General features: G+C 30.3%; 1 protein-coding gene across 1 annotated transcript; it reads left to right on the top strand.

The window, feature by feature from the left end:
• The first annotated feature begins 465 nt into the window (after positions 1-465).
• LOC141902123 (uncharacterized) lies at positions 466-6,159 on the top strand. The gene is made up of 3 exons (XM_074789763.1): positions 466-538; positions 622-1,957; positions 2,100-6,159. The coding sequence occupies exons 1-3, from the start codon at positions 466-468 to the stop codon at positions 6,157-6,159; spliced, it is 5,469 nt and encodes a 1,822-aa protein (XP_074645864.1).
• The last annotated feature ends 13,688 nt before the right edge of the window (positions 6,160-19,847 follow it).

Here is a 19,847-nt window from a genome sequence, read left to right as displayed (position 1 = left end):
GCACCCACATGGTGGTATAAAATATAGTGAATTGAAATCATGGTTACAAAATCAACCAACATATCTGTGATAGACAGAATTGACATTCACTGACTTTGTTATTTGTGCACAGTCGCGGTCATGGTCATGGTCATAGTTTGCATTCATCTGGATGCATGTTATAACACAATACAATGCACCGATTTGCATTCAGAGGGTTTTATGAATAACCAGGGAATTTGAACTATTTGGACAAAGGAAATTACATACTGTGACTTAGATTTTTGTATAAAGGTTGGGGGATTTTTACATGGTTGGTCATAACATATTTGGTGGTCTTACTGAATAAAGTTATATGATTTAACTGGCTCTCTGCTGTCGTCTGTTTGTTCCCACTGCTATTGCAGAAGTGTGAAGTGTCATCCACATTTATTGGTCCCTCGAGCCGGATGTCTGTCCACTGATGAATGAGAGAAAGCAGGGAAAATGTCTACAGACGTTGCCTTGAAGGAGAGAAGACGAGCCAGAGGTGTGGCGAAGGCTGGTTTCACACGGAAGTGTAACAAATCAGAAGACCTCATTGCTGTAAATGGAAGTCGACGGGAATTGAGCTCATATCCGAGATTGATGTTGCTGTTGAAGACGTCCAGAAGACCAATGAAGGCGTGGTTGCTTTGCTGACTGCCGAACCGGAAATTATTGAAGCCGACGCATACCTTGCCGAAGTAGAGACACGCCAACGTCAGGTTGTGTCATCTATACGTGGTTATTTAGCCTTCCGAGGGGGCGGTGAGTCCAGCGTATCGAAGGTGTCTTCTAGAGGTTCCGAAGCATCAAAAGCTGCTGATGTCCAAGCAAAACTGAAGGCCCTTGAGGTGAAACAGCTTGAGAGAAGACTTGACCAAGAACGCCAAGAACAGGAACTCCATCGCCAGCGTTTACTTCAGGAGGCTAGAGATGGTGCTGAGATGGCAGCCCTTCAAGCACAGTTGATGGTTTCCAGAATCAGTGGGCTGGAAGCAGACCGGATGCATGATTTTGACGATGAAGACTCTGACACCCGGAGGCCATCGGCACCCAGAAGACCGCCACTTGTTCCTGATCCAGATGAAGAAGATGAAGGCGATCCTTGGAGATTCCATCCCAGACCCAGAGGTGATGAGCCGAGAATACCCAGACCTGATCGTCATCATGATGCCAGAGTTCTGAAATCACTGCCGAAAGTCAAGTTGCCGACATTCAAGGGCGATACAGCAGAATGGCCAAGATGGTTGTCGCTGTTTAGAGCACTGGTAGATGAACAGCATGCCCTAACCGACGTTGAGAAGATGACTCATTTACAGTCAAGTGTTGCTGGTGTTGCACAGAAGCTAATTTCTGGAATGATGTTTGATGGAAGACAGTACCGAGATGCCCTGAAAGTTCTTCAAGATCGTTATGGAAAAGAAGAAGACATTGTTCATGCGTGTCTGCAGAAGATTTTTATTTTGCCAGCCATTGGTCTTCATGATGTCTCGGCCCTGGAGAATTTTCAAGCTACTGTTCACTCAGCTGTGACGACTCTTGATACGCTCGATTTTGCTGGAGATTTGGCAAGCGCTGAAAATCTGAGAAGAGTACTGCAAAAGCTGCCCATTGAATTGCGCCGAGATTGGGGAAAACAAGTTTTTGAGCTAGAACAACAGAAGAGAAGACCCAATTTGATGCATTTTGATGAGTGGTTGACCCTTCAAGTCAGAATTAGCCTGAATTATGCTGATGAGACGAAGCCGGACTCTGGTCAGACGAAGACGAAACAAAAGTCTGGAGTGACAAGGTCCGTCCATACTACTGGTGTTCAAGAAGAGTCGTATGGTGAAGTTCAGTCTGGTGTGATGTTCGTCAATGTGAATCCAGAAGTCTCTCCCTGTTGTCAAAAACGTCACTTGTTGAAGGACTGTGAAGTGTTTAAGAAGAAGACGGTTGATGATCGAGCTGTGTATGTTGCAGAAAATAACAGATGTTTTACTTGCCTTCGAGTGGGTCACAGATCAAGACAGAAATCGGAAGCCCTGTGATGAAGACGGTTGTAAGTTTAATCATCACCCTTTGCTGCATGGTAGTAAACCTGTATACTCAAGAAGACGAAGAAAAAACGCAACTTCTACTAAGCCTGCTGACCCGAAGCCTGGAAGTCAACCTACTAAACAAGATGACTCGTCCGCTGGTCAGATGTCAAAAGTCGACAGTTTCACTAATACCGAAAAAAGAGAGACGAATGCTGTAACTCAAACCAACGGTGTTACATTACTGCAGATTGTTCCTGTGAGAGTCCATGGTGAAACTGCTTCCCGAGATACGTTTGCTCTACTGGATCCAGGGTCCCAGACGTCGCTGTGTACTGATGCACTAGCAAATCAGCTGAATCTCTGTGGTGAGAAGAAGATGTTACGACTTGGTACTTTTGAGTCTGGCGGTGAAGTGAAGTCAACCACGAAGCTGAAACTTGAATTGACTCCTCTTGCAAGAGATGCTACTGATAAGAAGATCGAAGTAGACGAAATATGGTCCATACCACGTTTGAATGTCTCAATGCCGCAGTTAAGACAGAAGAACAGATCCAAATGGTGCCACCTGGCTGATATTCCGATACCTGATGTTGGGCGTGGACAAGTGGAAGTTCTTCTTGGGGCTAATGTAATGGAAGCTGTCGTTCAGCATGATGAAAGAAAAGGTCGACCTGGTCAGCCGTTTGCTGTGAAGACTGATTTCGGCTGGTCATTAACCGGTCTGACGACTAATCTGGTATCTGATGCTGATCGTGGAGTACATTTTATCCAGAAGATGTCCAGTGACGACCAATTGAATAAAATGGTTGAAGAATGGTGGTCCACTGAAGCCTTTGGAGTGAAATACGAGAAACCAGTCTCTGAATCGAAAGAAGATGCCCGAGCCTTGAGCATCTTAAAATCGAGTACAGTGAAGATAGAAGGTCAAGATCGTTACCAGACCCGTCTGCTCTGGAACGAAGATGACGTTCAGATGCCGAATAATCGTCTGATGGCTATGAAGCGATTGATGTCCACCGAAAAGAGTCTGCAACGGAACCCTGAAAGAGCTGCTGCTTATGACAAGACGTTCAAAGACTATGTTGATCGAGGTTTCGCTCGTAAACTAAGTCCAGAAGAAGCTGCTAAGCCGAACACTAAAAGATGGTTCCTGCCTCATCACGCAGTAGTGAATCCAAACAAGAAGAAGTTGAGAGTTGTTTTTGATGCTGGTGCCACCTGTGAAGGAAAGTCATTAAACAGCAAACTTCTAACTGGTCCAGATTTACTGCAGAGTTTACCAGGAATCCTGCTACGTTTTAGAGAGAATCCTGTTGCGATGATGGCTGATGTCGAAAAAATGTACCATCAAGTCAGAGTAGCCGTAGACGATCAACCTGCATTAAGTTTCCTTTGGCGTGATATGAACGTTGACCGGAGTCCTGATGTTTACCAGATGATGGTGACGATATTTGGCGCGAAATGCTCACCAGCGATGGCAAACTATGCACTGAGAAAAGCAGCTGAAGACCACTGCCAAGAAGATGATCCTGTTTCTGTAGCTGCTGCTCAGGCTGTTAAGTCTAACTTCTACATGGATGACTTCTTAAAATCGGAAGAAGATGTTGCCTCAGGAAGTCAGATGCAGTCTGCTGTAACAGAAATGGTCAAGAAAGGTGGTTTCCGTCTGACAGAATGGCAAAGTAACTCAAGAGAGCTGTTAGCCAGTGTACCAGATTCCGAAGTTGCTGTCAAGTCACTCAGTCCTGATGAGTGTTTACCGACTGTTCGAGCCCTCGGGGTACTGTGGGATTGTGAAAAAGATACCCTTGGAGTTAAAGTCCAGGTGACTGATGTCCCGGCTACTAAGCGTGGTCTGCTGAGTAAAGCTTCATCATTGTTTGATCCATTTGGTATTGCTGCACCATTTACTCTGGTAGCGAAGATACTGGTACAGCGTTTATGGAGTGAAAAGATCGACTTGGATGCAGAATTGACAGGACCCGAACTCGTGGCGTGGCAGGGATGGATGGAGCAGTTGCAGAATGTCACCCAGTTACGAATTCCAAGATGTCTACAGACGATAATTCCTGTTACTCGAGAACTTCACGTATTCTGCGATGCATCTGAAAAAGCATTTGGTGCTGTTGCATACTTGAGACTGGTGTCAGAATCTGGAGAAGTCCGACTGTCGTTTGTGATGTCTAAAGTCCGTGTCTCTCCTCTGAAAAAGATGTCAATTGTACGCATGGAAACGCAAGCTGCGGTATTAGCTGTTAGATTGGCCAAGAATTTAAAAACAGAACTGACGTTTGCCGCCGATGACACTGTGTACTGGAGTGATAGTCTGATAGTACTGGGGTATATCACTAATGAAAGTCGTCGTTTCCACGTCTTCATTGCCAACAGAATTGCAGAGATCCGTGACGAGTCGAAACCAGACCAGTGGCATCACATCCCTGGTTGTATGAATCCTGCAGATGTATGTTCCCGTGGTTCCTCAGCATCAGAACTTGTGGCAAATGATGAATGGTTGAACGGTCCAAGTTTTCTGTTGTCGCAGCCTGAAGACTGGCCACAGCGTGAGGAAGAATTTCCGAAATTACAAGATGAAGATCCAGAAGTTAGAAGACAGATGTATCATATCAATGTCGTTGGAACTGAAGTTCTACCTGACCCGGCAAGATTTTCATCTTGGGTGGGGTACAAACGTGTTGTCTCGTGGATCTGTCGTTATCAGAAGAATTTGAAGAAACTAACTCAGAAGATGTCTCCTTTGAAAAGCCCCTTGACGGCTGAGGAGTTGAAGGAAGCTGAATTATTGATTCTTCAAGATGTTCAAGCGAATTTGTTTCCCGCAGAGATAGAAGCTTTGAAGCAGAAGAAATACATTCCCAGACGAAGTCATATTCTGCAGTTAACACCAGTTATAACTGATGATGGTCTGCTACGCGCAAGAGGTCGTCTTGAGAATGCTCCGATTGCTTATTCTGCTAAGCACCCGATCCTGTTGCCGACGAAACATGAAGTTACAAGACTCGTTTTGATGAATAAACACTATTTGCTGTTTCATGCTGGTGTTGAGCACACATTAAATGAAGTCCGTCAAACGTACTGGGTTCCGAAAGGAAGATCGAGACTACGAAAGTTGGTGTTTGACTGCAAGCTTTGCAAGGAGAGACGAGTTAAACCAGAACCTCCATTGATGTCCGACTTGCCTGCTGTACGATTTGAACGAAGCTACCCGTTCTACAACACTGGTATTGATTACTTTGGACCCTTCACTGTTAGAAGGTTCCGGAAAACCGAGAAACGTTATGGTGTTCCGATGACTTGCTTAACAACTCGGGCTGTCCATTTGGAATTAGCGGAGAAGTTGGACACAGATAGTTTTCTGCTGTCGCTGAGAAGATTCATGGCTAGACGTGGTCATCCTGCAAAAATCCACTCTGACAATGATACCAATCTGAAAGGTGGTGAACGCGAACTTCGAGAATCCATAGCTGAATGGAATCAACAGAAGATATCCGACGAACTTACACAACTTGGTATTGAGTGGTACTTTCAGCCACCATCCGCACCGCATATGGGCGGTATTTGGGAACGTATGGTGCAGTCCATTAAAAGATGTCTTTACGCTGTACTGGGAAACCAGACTGTCAACGATGAAGTACTACACACGATCTTCACAGAGGTTGAGTCGCTGCTGAACAGTAGGCCGCTGACCTACGTAAACTCTGATGTGAATGAACCGGAAGCACTGACTCCAAATCATTTCTTACTTGGAAGAAGTAGTGTCAACTTGCCGCCAGGAGTGTTTACTGATGTCGACTTGGTGAAACGGAAAAGATGGCGTCAAGCGCAGATTATCACAGATCATTTCTGGAGGAGGTTCACCAAGGAGTATATTCCTACGCTGATTTCTCGCCGAAAATGGACCAAGGAGCAGCGCAACTTAAAAGTGAACGATGTTGTGCTAGTCGCTGAGGACAATGTTGCCCGTGGAATGTGGCCGTTAGCTCGAATTACAAAAACATTTCCTGCTGCAGACGGTCGAGTACGATCTGTCGAACTGAAAACTAAAACCGGAGTTTATCGAAGACCTGCAACAAAGGTCTGCGTGTTGTTACCGTGTGATGATAAGGACTTATAAATAACTGTTAATAGACTGTATAATCATCAACTGATGCTGGGGAGGATGTGATAGACAGAATTGACATTCACTGACTTTGTTATTTGTGCACGGTCGCGGTCATAACATATTTGGTGGTCTTACTGAATAAAGTTATATGATTTAACTGGCTCTCTGCTGTCGTCTGTTTGTTCCCACTGCTATTGCAGAAGTGTGAAGTGTCATCCACAAAATCAAATCCACAAGAAAATGGATAAAACTTATTTAACAAGAAAAGTTATGGTTTCATATATTGATCAACAATGGCAAGCAGATTTAATTGACATGAAGAACTTAGAGGAATACAACAAAGGATATTTCTGGACACTGAATGTTATAGACATATTCAGTAGATACGCATGGTCAATTCCAATCAAAAATAAAACTGGTATAGAAGTGACAAATGCTTTTAAATCTATATTTAAAGAAGCTATTCCAGATAAGATACAATTTGATGAAGGTAAGGAATTCTATAACAAACATTTTAAAAAACTATTATCTGATAACGATTTTGAAATATTTTTCAACACATTCAGATAAAAAAGCATCTATTATAGAAAGATTTAATAAAACATTGAAAACTAGAATGTGGAAATATTTTACTGCTAATGAAACATATAAATATATCGATGTGTTAGATGATTTAGTGAAAGGTTATAATAAATCTAAACATAGTTCTATAAATATGAAACCTATACAAGCTAGAAAAGAAGATAATTCAGAAATAGTTTGGAATAATTTATATGGAGCGTTTGTTACACATGATTTCGGAGAACCTAAATTTAAAATAGGACAACACGTAAGAATATCTAAATATAGAAAAACATTTTATAAAGGTTATACCCCTAATTTTACAGAAGAAATATTTAAAATTAAGAAGATAATATTAACTAAACCTTTTGTTTATAAATTAGAAGATCTAAAAGATGAAGAAATATTAGGTTATTTCTATGAACAAGAATTATCACTTGTACCAAATCAAGATGAAATAGAATACAAAATAGAAAAAGTATTGAAATCAAAAACTCTTAAAGGAAAAAAGTATTCTTTGGTGAAATATAAAGGATACGATGATAAATTTAATGAATGGATTTTATCTAGTAAAATTAAAAGAATAAATGAATAAAGATTTATTTATATTTGAACCGCATAATATGTTAGTTACTGGAGTAACCAATTGTGGTAAAACACATTTCATATTAGACTTGTTAGAAACTATTTATAAGAATCATTTTGATAATATGATATTATTCTGTCCTACTTATGAAATGAATAAAACATATAATAGAGATATAGTTAAGATAAAAAAGTTTATTATATTAGATCCTAAAACAGTAAAAGAAAATTTAGATAATTGTATAAAGATAGCAATTGATACTTATAAAGGATCAAATACATTATTCATTATAGATGATTGTGCTAATCTACATGATTCAAAAGTGAGAGAAAGTGAGTTATGTTATCTAGCTTTCTCTGGGAGACATTTTGGGATAACAACATGGGTCTTAAATCAAAAATATAATTCAATTGTTAAAGACTTTAGGGAGAATATAAGATTTCTAGTTTTATTTTATAACAAAGAAAATCAAATTATACCTACTGAATTACATGATGAATATATGAATAAATTAAAGAATAATAAAGGTTCAAAATTATTACTGAGACTACAATTTCCCTATGAATATAAATTTATAAAATAACTATTTATATATCTATGTATTAGATGCCCTATTAGATACCCTAATACCTGATACCCTATTAGATACCCTATTAGATACCTTAAATACTTAAAACCCCCTTTTTTGAAATAAATATTATTTATACAATTTTCAACCAATTTATTTTTATTTTTTCAACTAATAAATGAATAAGTTTGAAAATAATAAAGGTTATTTATTATTACTGAGGTTTCAATTTCCATATGAATATCAGTTTATAAAATAAGATATTTTATGTATTAGATTGTATTAGATTGTATTAGATATGTATTAGATACCTTAAATACCTTAAATACTTAAAACCCCCTTTTTTATTTACTATTATTTTATACAATTTTCAACCAATATTATTATTTGTGTTAAATATAATTAATATTTTAATCTCTTTCACTATCAGACACTAACAATTTATTCAAATTCTCTACCGAATTTTCTTCTTCAAATTCTTTATTATTTTTATACTTATTCTTCATCCTTTTTACCGCATCATTAATAGTTGTTTCATTGTTATGCTTATTCATCCAATCAAATTTATCATTATTTTCTACTTTATGTTTCATAGAATCTTTATTAGTGTTTGCTCCTAATATTTCATTTACAGTGTTTGATCCTAATATTTCATTAGCATCGGTTAGATCTAATTCATCTTTATTAGGTGTTGCTAATAATAAATCTTCATATATTTTTTCACCATTTACTTTTTGATTTGAAACAAACTTTGTAACATATCTAAATGGGTGTTCTATAAATTCTTTTAAACCAACACGTTCTATAACATTATTTATATGTACCCTTGTATTCATATTTTTATTCCAATTTGATGTAGCGTTTGAAAATTCACTTTTACAATATCCACAATAATTTCTATTTTCACTAACATTTAATATTATTTCATTATTAGATGTAAAAGGTATTACATTATTAGATGTAGAAGGTATTACATTATTAGATGTAGAAGGTATTACATTATTAGATGTAGTAGGTATTACATTATTAGATGTAGTAGGTATTACATTATTAGATGTAGAAGGTATTACATTACTTAAATTATCAACAACACCACTTTTATTATTATCGATTTCTATTAGTTTAGTTTTATAAATTTTGAAAATAGGATCAAATATCAAAGCTATATTACAAGGTATTACATAATATAAACCATCATTATTTTCATGTGTATCGATGTATGGAATATGTTTATATACTTTACCTTCCATTTATTATATAAATTTTTATTAAAGTTAAAATTTTAATACATAACACTATTCAATTGAGAATTTACAATATTTAATTGCGCGTCAGATATAATATAAATGTGCATTTTGAAATTTTTGATTCCTTTATTCTTTGTCATGAATAATTGTATTCCATCTTTAGTGTTTTGTAATTTTTTTCCAGAACCATGTAATGAATTATCCTCTGTTGTTCTAAAATCTAACCATAATGCATATTTATTACCGGTATAATAATCAATTTGATTAATATTACAATTTTCAGATGATTTCACTTTTTCATTCATAAAATGTTTTCTAATTTCTGGCCATTGATCAATCATTCTCATTCCTTGACAAAATATTTTATTTGCTATTCCTTCGATAGTTATTTCTACTTTTGTTATTTCAGGATTATAATAATTATCAACATTTATTGCACCATTAGTATATGTTGCAATGGTAAAAAATATTAATATACCTTTAATAGATCTTCTTGGGAAGTTAATATTCTCATTAATAATTTCATCATTTGCATTAATAGTTACAGTTTTAAATTTATCAATATAATCATATAATAATGAAAATCCTTGATTGTATTTAGTTTGAATTATACTTGAAATATTTTCATCAGTTACTGTATCATATTCTAAACATATATTCGATAATTTATAACTCATATCTTTATTAACGCTAGATATTACAATTTCAGTTACAGGAGCAAATGTTATTTCGAATATAACGTCTTCTTGAATTGCGTATTTATATAAAGGTGCATTGTTATTTATCAATTCAAAGTCTAATGGAATTTTATATTTGCTTCCATATATACTTTTTATCAATTTATCTACAGCATTAGTTAATATTGCATTATGTGCTTCTGATCTAAATTTATTTTGGTTTTCTGAATGGATTCCTTGAAATATCATATTATTTCTATTTTCTTTAGTTAACCATAAATCTTTATAATGCATAAATAAATTATAATCATCTAATGAGAAAACTGTTTCTGGGCCAATCTTTATAGTTAATTTTTTAATCAAATATCTTCCAACATTATCAACAACATAATTATTATTATTACCGATTACTTTTATATAGGCAGATAAATAAATACTATTTGGAACGTAAAAAGTATTTTGTTTTAATCGAGGGATTCTAACATATAAAGTTTCATCAGGATTAATGTTAGAAGGAGTATGTGTAATTATATGATGTGATCTTTCTGCTTTAATAGCATTAGATATTCTATGATTCTTAGAAGGATTGATATAACTCCCACTCATTTATTTAAAAAATTAATTATTTATTTTTTATCATGTTTACTAACCCAAAAATAATAGCACTTACAACTGTAATTAAAAATAAAATAATATGTTCAGCAGCAAAGTTAATTATGTTTCCTGCAGATTTCAATATAAAACCAACAATTGATGCAATAATTCCTGGTAATGCTGCAGCAGATTTTTTAGATAGTTCCCATAAATATTTTGCTAATTTCTTTAAACCATCCTTAACTTTAACTTGTATAGAATTATTATCATTCGGGGGTTTATCTGGTTTATTGAGAGTAGGAGTAGATTTTAAAGCATTTGATATTGCTAAACCAATTGTTGTAAATAACATAGTTACAGCTGTTAGAATTGAAAGAATTGTTATTCCTTCTAATTTATTCTATCTTTCAATGATATTTTAGAATCTGGTTTTATCAACAAATCTTTAAAAATAACTTTTAATCTATTTATATTATAATCATATGATTTTAATAATAATTTAATTTCTTCTTTTTGTAATTCTATGTTATATTCTAAATCATCTTTTTCTTTTTCTAAATATGCATTTCTTTTTTTAAATTCGATTTCTTCAATAACTTTATTATCTCTATCTAATTTTAGTTGTTCTATTTCTTTATTTTTATCAGTTAATTCTTTTTCTAAAGTTCTAATTTTAATATCTCTTTTACTTTTTTCATGCGCAATTTTATCAGCCGATTCTTGCATACCTTTAATTTCTCTACGTGTTTGTTCAGGAAATGCTTCTAATTCATCATCAGTTAAATCAAATAATCTTTTTTCTAGTAAAGATTGTATTCGATTTATTCCAGTTTCAGCACCGGGCGTATCTAAAACACTATTCATCTCTTCTTCAAATGAATGAACTGTATCTAACATGTTATCAAAATGTTTTACTAATTGTAATTGACTTGAATCATTATCAATTTGTTGAATATCTCTTCTCGATGTTTCGGGCGTTGAAGATCTTAATTTATCTAATCGATCTCTATACTCTTCCATTTCTGTATCTGAATTTTTATTGATTATTTTTAATAAGTCATCAATTCTTTCACTAAATTCTGTTATATTATCATCTCTTTCTTCTTGTCTAACATCAGTTATTTCATTACTATTACTTATTCTCTTAATTCTAAATGTTTCTAAATTTTTCAAAGTTGATTCCGCTAATATTTTATTTAGTTTTGTCCTTTGATTAGTGATATCAATATAATAATCACCATCCAAATGATAATAATATTTACCTTTAAAAAGTTTTCAATTTTCTACTAAAAGTTCAGCATCTCTATCACTTATATTATACCCAGATCTTTCAAATACAGGTTTGAATTTATAAATAATTTTATTATATTCTAAATCTTGTCTTAAAAAACCTTGATTTAAATTTTCAGGAGGTATTCTCGATCTAGTTCTTCTATCAAATTCATCTGTTGATGGGGCTTTAGAACCACTATCTGCTAAATTAGAATTATATGCTGATTCATTACCATCATCAATATTAGTTTCTGCATCATTATAATCATCATCATCAATATATCCTTCATTATTATTTCCCATGCCTTCCATTTCATGATCTTCTCCACCTTCTGCCATTTACATAATAAAAAATTAAAATTTAAAATATAATATTCCTCCGATTACAATTCCTATACAAGTTAAAGCTAATTTAGTATTTTCATGGGATTTATTATCATCATTCAGTTTAATTATATCATGTTGAATATTATCAGTTTTTATATTTTCTGATGTATTGTAATCTTTTATTTTAGAATCATTATTTAATTTAATATTCTTAGTTTTAGTTTCTGTTGATTGAATGTGTTTTTTATTTTTTTCACCTTCCATTAATTTTGGAGCAGTCATAATCTTTTTATTTATATCATTTAATCCAAATGAATTATTTATTGTTGCAGTTTTAATTAGATTATTGTAACCAATTATGTTTCCGATCTTTAATACTAAATCATTAGAAATAATAAATAGATTAGGACCTATACAATAATTTAATCTAATATGTGATTTATCTAAATAATTTTGATATCTTACAATGTTTTCTGGAATCGATCTATTTTTATCATTATGAATTGAGTCTTCAAATAATACTTTGAATTGTTTCTGCGCATCGAATGAAGTGTTATCATTTCCAATTATTGGGGATCTTGTTTCAACTTGCGCACCTAAAATACATATCAAATAAGTTCTAATAGATTGATTTATTCTTTGTATACCAGCTTTAGTAAAACCTTCACTATTTTCTAAAATGAAATTAACCCAACCATTATTATTTTGTTGTTGTATATTATTATAATATTTTGGTAATTCATTCCAATTTAGTGTTCTTATATCTGAATTTGTCATTATTTTTCCAAATTCTTTAGTATATAATATTCTTAATCCACCCATTGTTCCAATTTTTGCTCTAAAATCTTTATTTGAATTAATATTAAATTCATTACATATTTTATAAAACTTAGAAAAATTAATATTATTATTCAATTCTTTAAAATATTTTGAACCTGGTAAAGGACATTCTAATTCATCTAATATTAATTTTATTTGAAAATAAGTATGAAATCTAAAAAGTGATAACATCAATGGTAAACTTGGTTTGTTTAAATGATCATTCCAACTAATTCCACATCCTATTGTTGCGCAATAAACAGCACAATTTAATTGGTTCTGCCAATACTTCATATTAGATTTTAATAACCATTGTTTTGCCTCATTTAAATTTTTGAAATTAATTGTATACACATGAAATATATTTTCCATCTTTACATAAAAATTATTACTTTCAGTAACATAAATATATAAATCAGTTAATGAATCTAAAACTTCATTTCTATATGTAATATCTTTATTAAAATCTATTGCAGGAATATTATATTTAATTGATTTATTATATTGGAAAGCTTTTGGAAAACTATCTACCATTTATATAATTAAAAAATTAATAATTTATTAATTCTTTTAATAATTTATCTTGTTCTTCAACTGTTATATGGCCATTTAAACTTATTATATAATCTAGTGTATTCTTTAATCTATTAATTTCTTTTATATTAGTTTTAATTTTTTCTTTATTACTTTTTATATTTAATTTTGAACTTATACCGGTTAAAACACTTGAACTTAATCCTAACACACCAATTGATATAGCTGAAGGTGTTAATGGACTGAATATTGCTAGAAATGTTATCACAGAACTAATTGTAACCGAACCACTGATAATAAGATAATATATAATTTTACTTTTTAGATATTTTTTCTTTTTTATCTTTAAGTCACTTTCAAATTCTAATATTTGTTTTTCTAAATATATGTTTAATTTAGTTTTATTTATATCATGAGGAATGATATCAATACTATCAATTTTATCTTCCATTTATTTAGAAAAAAATTACTAATTAGTAAACTTATAAGCAACAAATATAACAATATTAGTTCCGCCTAAAATCCATATTATTTCATATTTCTTCTGTTCATTACTTGAGGTATAATAATCTGATAATTTAGGTTTGTATAGATGTAATTTTTCTTTCTTGGTTACCGCGTTATATAAACTCATTGCATCATCAACTGATTGAAAATCTCTGTGTGAAATCTTCTGATCATATAATTCTTTATTGATGTAATCCATATAGTTTTGTCGTTTTTCTCTGTATTCTTCAGCTGCTTTATTGTATTTCTCTAATGCTAAGTTATGTCTTTTTTGTTCTGTTAATGATCCATTTTTATCAATATGCTTAAATAAATAACCACCACCAGTAAATGCTAAAGCGTTAACAATTGCCGATCCTATAATAGCTATAATTGCAGAAGCCATTTATTTAGCAAAAAAATTATGCATTTATATGGGAGGAATATATTTTTGTTTTTCTAAATAATCAATAGTTAAATTAGGTAAAGTAACTGCTAATGTTAATTTTAAAATATCATTTATATCAAATCTATCAACATTAACACTTCCCATTTTAAATACTTTTTTTAATACCATTGAATAACCAACAGTTCCAACTGATAGTAATGCTCCATTATATAATCCAGTTATTATCCACTTATTATCACTCATTTATTTATCAAAAAAATTACTATCATCAAAATATTTAGTTATCTTAGTGATGATTAAATCAACATTTATTTCATTACTAGTTTCATTTGTATATATTTCAATTATTATTTTTGTAATATCATCGATGATAAAATCTTCATCTAATTCATAAAATCTTAAAGATTCTCTAATTAAATTAGTAATCTTTTCTACATTTAAAGTTTCTTTATCTATTGTTGTTTCATACTCAAATGTTGTTTCATTAGAAAATGTAATATTTTTGATATGTGTAATTACATCATTAACGTTAAATTTCATTTCTTTCTCATGTTTAAAATCAAACCCAAAACATATACTCGGCCCAACAGTTATATTCATTTCTATAGTGAAAAAATTACTCTTTACATCTTATAACTAATTCATATATCACAGGAAAGTTATTCAAATCAATTAAATAACCATTATGATTTCTAATTTAAAATTATTATATTTAGGAATGCAAGGTTTAAAATCACATTCTGTTAAATTATAATTTATTTGAGTTCCAAATTGTTTAACATTTTTTAGCGGTAAAATATTTAGTATACTAGAACTAAAAATTGTTTCTTTAGTTGCTTCGAAAGTTTTTGTAGGCTCGATTAAATTGCAATAAATATAAAAGTGTGTAAAAGGTATTATATTTGAATTACCATCTATGTTTCCTGTAACAGTATCTGGTGCAATTCCTAGCAATTTGGCTAATGGTTTTTTTTTTACCATAAATGCATGTTGACTTTCATCATATACCTTTATTTTAATTTTATTTGTGCTATCACTTTTTTATAAATCTAATTGAAAATTTATCATCTCTTCTAATTTTCAACCGTGCTCTTCGATTAATTTCTTGGGCTAATGTTTCTAAATTATATAATCCTGGTTTTAAAATTATATGAAACCATTTATCTACATTTCCAATATGAATTAAAAAAGTATTATCTTCAATAGTTTTATCCGTTATATTATAAAAAGAATTACATAAACTTATATTAACTAATTTTAAATCTACACAATTCTTAAATTCTCTATCTAATTGAACTAGTAAATTATGAGATTTATAATTAGTAAGTTTTCTTGAATCAACAAATATTCTGTATTCTTTTAATTCCGCCATTTATTTTACATATTTTCTTATTTGAAATCTATTTCATGGTGCCCTTTTTCATTCTTACCTTTGTATACGAAATAGAAATCACCAGAACATAATTCTTCTAAATCTTCACTTGATAATCTATGAAATCTATCCGGTAAATATGTTCGGAATTTATACGTATTTCCTTTTAATCCTTCATATTCTAAGTGTATAACTAATTTGTCTCCATAGTTATTAGTAACTGTAACAATATCTGTAATTAGATATTTCTTATGGATTGTTAATTCTGTTAACTTTTTGAATTTATAATCTACAGATTTTACATTTGTGATATCTTTAATTCTATCTAGAAATAATTTGTTGTTCTCACTGTGCGCTTGTTTACTCTCGATTTTAATAACATATTTTTATTAAAATTTGATTAACACGTTAGAATTCTTTTCATTATCTCGTTCTCTTTTGTTTCTTCTCTTTTAAATTTTAAGTATTCATCTAAACTAGAACCATAAGCAACTGTATGAATTCCATCATCTAAAATATATCTTTTATCAACAAATGGGTTTAGACTTATCTTTTCAATTTCTTCAATAAACATTTCATGATCTTCAGATCTTAAACATCTTATCTTATGTTTTCTAACTTCTTCATTGAATATACAATTGATGTAATCTTTGAAATGAATATTCTTTTCTACTACACTTTTGGTTATTCCTTTTAACTTTTTAGCTTCATGTTCTTTAGTTTTATATGAATACATTTTAGATCTAATACCGATGAATTCAATCATTTCTTCACCACCTAATTCATCCTTAAACTTCCCTGGAACTTTTTATTATCATTGCTAAACAATTCATGATCTTTAGGATAGTTACTAAAATCAAAATGATGTTTCAATGTTTTTAAATCATCTGTTATGTTATCAGTTTTTATCTTTAATATGTAACTGTCGGTATCAAAATATAATATTTCTATATGTTTTTCTCCAAAAAGTGGTTGTAATACATTATAATAGAATTCATACATTAGTAATTTTGATAATTCTAAAACTGAAGCACCAACATAGATTGGTTTATTAAATTTCATTGATGTTCTTCTCATCTTAACGGCAGCTAAATTTTCATCAAATATTCTGTTGCCAATGAACTTAGGATATGTTTGTAAATGTCTAATTCTTTTACCATTACTGACTAACTCAATATCATTTCTATTTCTAATATTTTCACAAGTCTTACCGTAGAATGCATTGTTCATTAACTTGAAGAAATCTTTCTCGAAATCAGTTTTAGCTTCAGTTCTCTGTTTGGTGTTAAAATCTATATATTTTTCTAACCACTTAGATTGGCTGAATGAAATATATCTATGTACTTTTTTTTATAATCATTCCTTGATTCAAATAAAACTTTAACATTCTATAATGTACTACATAATTATATTAATCTTCTTGAGTTACCATTAACTTTTCTGTATGAATATGATTTTCGGGTTTAATTCTTTTATGGTAATTTGATAATTCTTCATGTGTTACAGTTTTATGTTCGGGGCAGTATGCTAGATTTCTAGATTTAAATTTTTTATCTTCAGGATATTCTAAATCTACAATAAAGAAGTAACCAGTATCTGAATCATCTGCAATATCTAGAATTCTTTTCTTCCAATCAAATTTATCATTATTTCATCCTGTAAAACTTCAGTTAATTCAAATACTCCATAAGGTTGTGGTTCCATCATTGCCCAACCATACAAATTATTTGCATCTATATATAATAACTTATATCCAGGGTTATCATTTACATTGAAATATCTATCCCCCAATACACCTGAAACTCCTCCTCTTATAGATTTTTCAAATAATAGTAATTGATCTATATTTGTTAACAAATCCATTTTTATATCTGTAAATTTTAATCCACAATCCCATGTTAATCCTGGACTTGAATAACAATGACAAGGATCAATATTGAAATAGTTTAGGTTTACATCTCTAAACCTTTCGAATATATCAGTTAATAATAATACATCTGATTTTCGATATAATTCTACTAATTGCCCATGATTTTCTATTTTGAAATGATTCCAAATGTTATATTATATACTTCATCTTTAACATATTCATTTTTTAATTCATCATAAAATTGTTCTTTTAATAATTCAGTTACGTTAAAATCATTATGATTTTTATAGAAAGAATATGGAATTGCTCCTTTATATCTCATTAATTTAAAATCATCATTATTTGGGTAATATTCTTTTAATATCTTAAATTCATCATCAACTAATGATTTTGATAAGTTATCTAATGAACTATTTAAAAAATCTATATGAATCTATAAATCTTAAACACCCAAATTGGAATGATATATAATTCTCAGATGTTTTAGCTAACATTCTAAATTTATAAGTTGGTATTTTATCTTTTGATCTATTTGAATTTAATCTTTCTATTTCATTATTAATTTCTTCTATTTCATGGCATAATTGTTTGATGAATAAATGTGCATCAAATCCTGATAGATTATGAAATATAACTGGTACAAAGTTAATTTTCTTAGCTTGTAAGTTACAATTCTCATGTGCAGCGCCTCTAAACTTTCCATTCAAATGATCATGGTCTCTTACTTTTTTATCTTTATAATTAAATATCTTTTCACAATAATAACATTTATCTGCAAACTCAAATGCTTCTTTATCTTCTTCTGTCATTATAATTTCTATATTTGTATTCAATAATTTACTAAATCTTATTTCATATTCAATTAATAAGTCACAAAAATGATTGATAACATTTTCATTTCTATAATCATAATATTCACTTTCAATTAGTTCTGGATAATCAGATTTTATATATAACCCGAAAGCAGCAGCTGATTGATGAATCTTTTTAATAGTATTTGTTTTTGGTGGTTCTTCAGAATAATCATTTTCATTAGAATTTAATTTCTTTCTCTTATAATATATTTCATTTCTATCTTGATCAGTTAGTTCTTTATTTAATGATTCAAAATCTCCATATATTACAAATGGTACTTTTGTAATCATATTTTTTGAATTCTAATATTTTATCCTTTTCATTTGGTAAAACTAATTTACAATAATCATGATTTTCACATAATTGTTTATGATTTAATAATGTACTTTCATTACTGAATTTATGTAAACATTTTCTACATAGATATATTTTATTATGGTGATCACTTTCTGTTCTGAAGAATAAATTTGTTTAATCCACATATAATGACTCTCATAATATAATATATCTATAACATCGTTTGAATCAAAATCTTTTCATAGATATAAAGGTTCTAATGTATAATGTTTTATATTGTTACCTTTTGTATTTGGTAATTTGATTAAATCAAATACATTTATCTTTATATTATTATCTCTTTCTATTTTTGGGATGTTTTTAATTATAACTGGATACTTATCTATCTTATAATTATTTTCAAATTGTTTATAATTTGTTAATCTATAAGTATGTTTATTATAATCTTCAACTGGGTGTAAGCAACTTATTATAGCCCATAGAAAACATTTATCATCTTCATTTTGTACATTTATTACAGCATTAGTTTTAAATGGTAGTTTGATATAACTCGATGCTTCAATATCTGGTTCTTTATAATATGATACATTATTTTCATCAATTGGTTTTGATTTAGTTAACTTATTATATTTTCTGTTATAAACATGTAAAGTCATAAATATTATTTCATCAAATATTAAACCAGATCCTTCAAAATATTTCTCTTCTATTTTAGTTTTTACTTCATTATAACATTTATCTAATTTATCATCTATATGTTGTTTTGAAATAATATGTTGTGAATGAGAATTAATATTATATATTGGTTTATCTTCAGATTTTATAAACTTTACTTTAACTGATATACTAATTTTAGGGTATTCAACATCTGTAATTATTTTTATTATTTCTTTCATATTTTCTAAATGTTTTTTATTTTCTTCTATTGTTTTTCCTTTATGAAATTTAAACTCAATAGCTGCTGGACCGATATCACTTTTAAATGCTTCGGTTATCTCTATATCTTTTTTATTATCTAATGAATTAATATAATTTCTTACATCTTCCATGTATGGTCTTTTATTGTTTAATTTATTTCTTATTCTTTTAATTGTCTTATGTTTCTTATCATTGTCATTATCAAAATAATCCTCACCTAAAATATCATTATTCATATTTCTAATATGACTTTTAGATTTTAAATGTTCATTATAATATCTTTTATCACTGAATGATTGATTACATGT

The sequence above is a fragment of the Tubulanus polymorphus genome, chromosome 3 (assembly GCF_964204645.1).
Source record: "Tubulanus polymorphus chromosome 3, tnTubPoly1.2, whole genome shotgun sequence".
Lineage (NCBI taxonomy): Eukaryota > Metazoa > Nemertea > Palaeonemertea > Tubulaniformes > Tubulanidae > Tubulanus > Tubulanus polymorphus.
The sequence above is the reverse complement of the archived record's forward strand: the minus strand, read 5'-3'. Positions and strand labels throughout refer to the sequence as shown.

What these genes read in the sequence shown, in the direction of transcription:
- LOC141902123 (XM_074789763.1), top strand. Translation starts at nt 466, where the DNA reads ATGTCTACAGACGTTGCCTTGAAGGAGAGAAGACGAGCCAGAGGTGTG. An exon ending in GGCTGGTTTCACACGGAAGT is followed by an intron (nt 539 to 621) that starts GTAACAAATCAG and finishes TTGCTGTTGAAG; the next exon opens with ACGTCCAGAAGACCAATGAA. An exon ending in ACGGTTGATGATCGAGCTGT is followed by an intron (nt 1,958 to 2,099) that starts GTATGTTGCAGA and finishes TGTATACTCAAG; the next exon opens with AAGACGAAGAAAAAACGCAA.